General features: G+C 63.4%; 1 protein-coding gene across 1 annotated transcript in view; it reads left to right on the top strand.

Moving 5' to 3' along the window:
* Window positions 1-592: 592 nt before the first annotated feature.
* LMNA (lamin A/C) overlaps window positions 593-1,061 on the top strand; it is a 67,354-nt gene continuing 66,885 nt past the window's right edge. Inside the window, exon 1 of the mRNA XM_018571560.1 lies at window positions 593-1,051. Coding sequence (XP_018427062.1) covers window positions 705-1,051 — 347 coding nt within the window. The 5' untranslated portion in view covers window positions 593-704. The remainder of the gene's footprint in view (window positions 1,052-1,061) is intronic.

Here is a 1,061-nt window from a genome sequence, read left to right as displayed (position 1 = left end):
CATGCCCGCCCTTTGACGCGCGTTCACAGAGTAAAAAGCGACGCGCTTGCGTCGCCATTACTCGTGGGGTAAAAAAAAAACAACCCGCGGGACGCGTGCAGCTGATTCTGCTACACGGGCTACTTTCCGGCATTTGCGGCGAGGAAATCAACGGGGCGACGCAAAGGCAAGCGCGGGAGAAAATGTGCGTGAACGTGACGCGCGTTCCCGGGAACTCCGAGGTGGGGACTGGGGGGCCTAAAGAGGACCTGTTACCAAGGTGGCCCTTTTCACATTGCGGCACGAGAGCGCGACTGCTCAATGTGTGTGTCGCTGCGCCAGTCGGAAAGCCCACCCTGGCAAGAGTCCATCTGGCCGACCCTTGGCATGCTGCAACAGAGGGTTCTCAGCTGCTGCGGCGCCTCTTGCGAAGCGGCCCAGCGAGCAGGCGAGACGAGCTGCAGCGGTTGGCGCCGGCAGACAGTCAGGTTTTTTTTCCTTGAAGGGAAAGGCGATTTGAATAAAGCGGAGACGAGGAGGGGGCTGGGAGAAGGCTTTCCCCGTCATGTGCTGGCTCCGCCTCCTCCCAGGGAATGTGATAGTCACACGCAGCCTCTGCCTGTCACAGAGCCCGGAGAGCCCCCGCTCAGCTCACACCGTCTCCTTCTCTCTCTCTTCTCTGTCGTCCTTCCGTCTTTCGCAGATCCGCCGCCGCCGCCGCAGCCATGGACACCCCGGGCCAGAGGAGGAACAACCGCGGCCACTCGGCCACCCCGCTCTCGCCGACCCGCATCACCCGGCTGCAGGAGAAGGAGGACCTGCAGGAGCTCAACGACCGTCTGGCCGTCTACATCGACAAGGTGCGCTCCCTGGAGTCGGAGAACGCCGGGCTGCGCCTGCGCATGACCGAGTCCGAGGAGGTGGTGAGCCGCGAGGTGACCGGCATCAAGAGCGCCTACGAGACGGAGCTGGGCGATGCCCGCAAGACCCTGGACGCCGTGGCCAAGGAGAGGGCCAGGCTGCAGCTGGAGCTGGGGAAGATCCGGGAGGAGCACACCGACCTGAAAGCCAGGTAAGGAACG

This window comes from Nanorana parkeri, unplaced genomic scaffold, assembly GCF_000935625.1.
Source record: "Nanorana parkeri isolate BGI_ZX_2015 unplaced genomic scaffold, ASM93562v1 scaffold1780, whole genome shotgun sequence".
Lineage (NCBI taxonomy): Eukaryota > Metazoa > Chordata > Amphibia > Anura > Dicroglossidae > Nanorana > Nanorana parkeri.
This window is presented reverse-complemented; position numbering and strand designations above follow the sequence as displayed.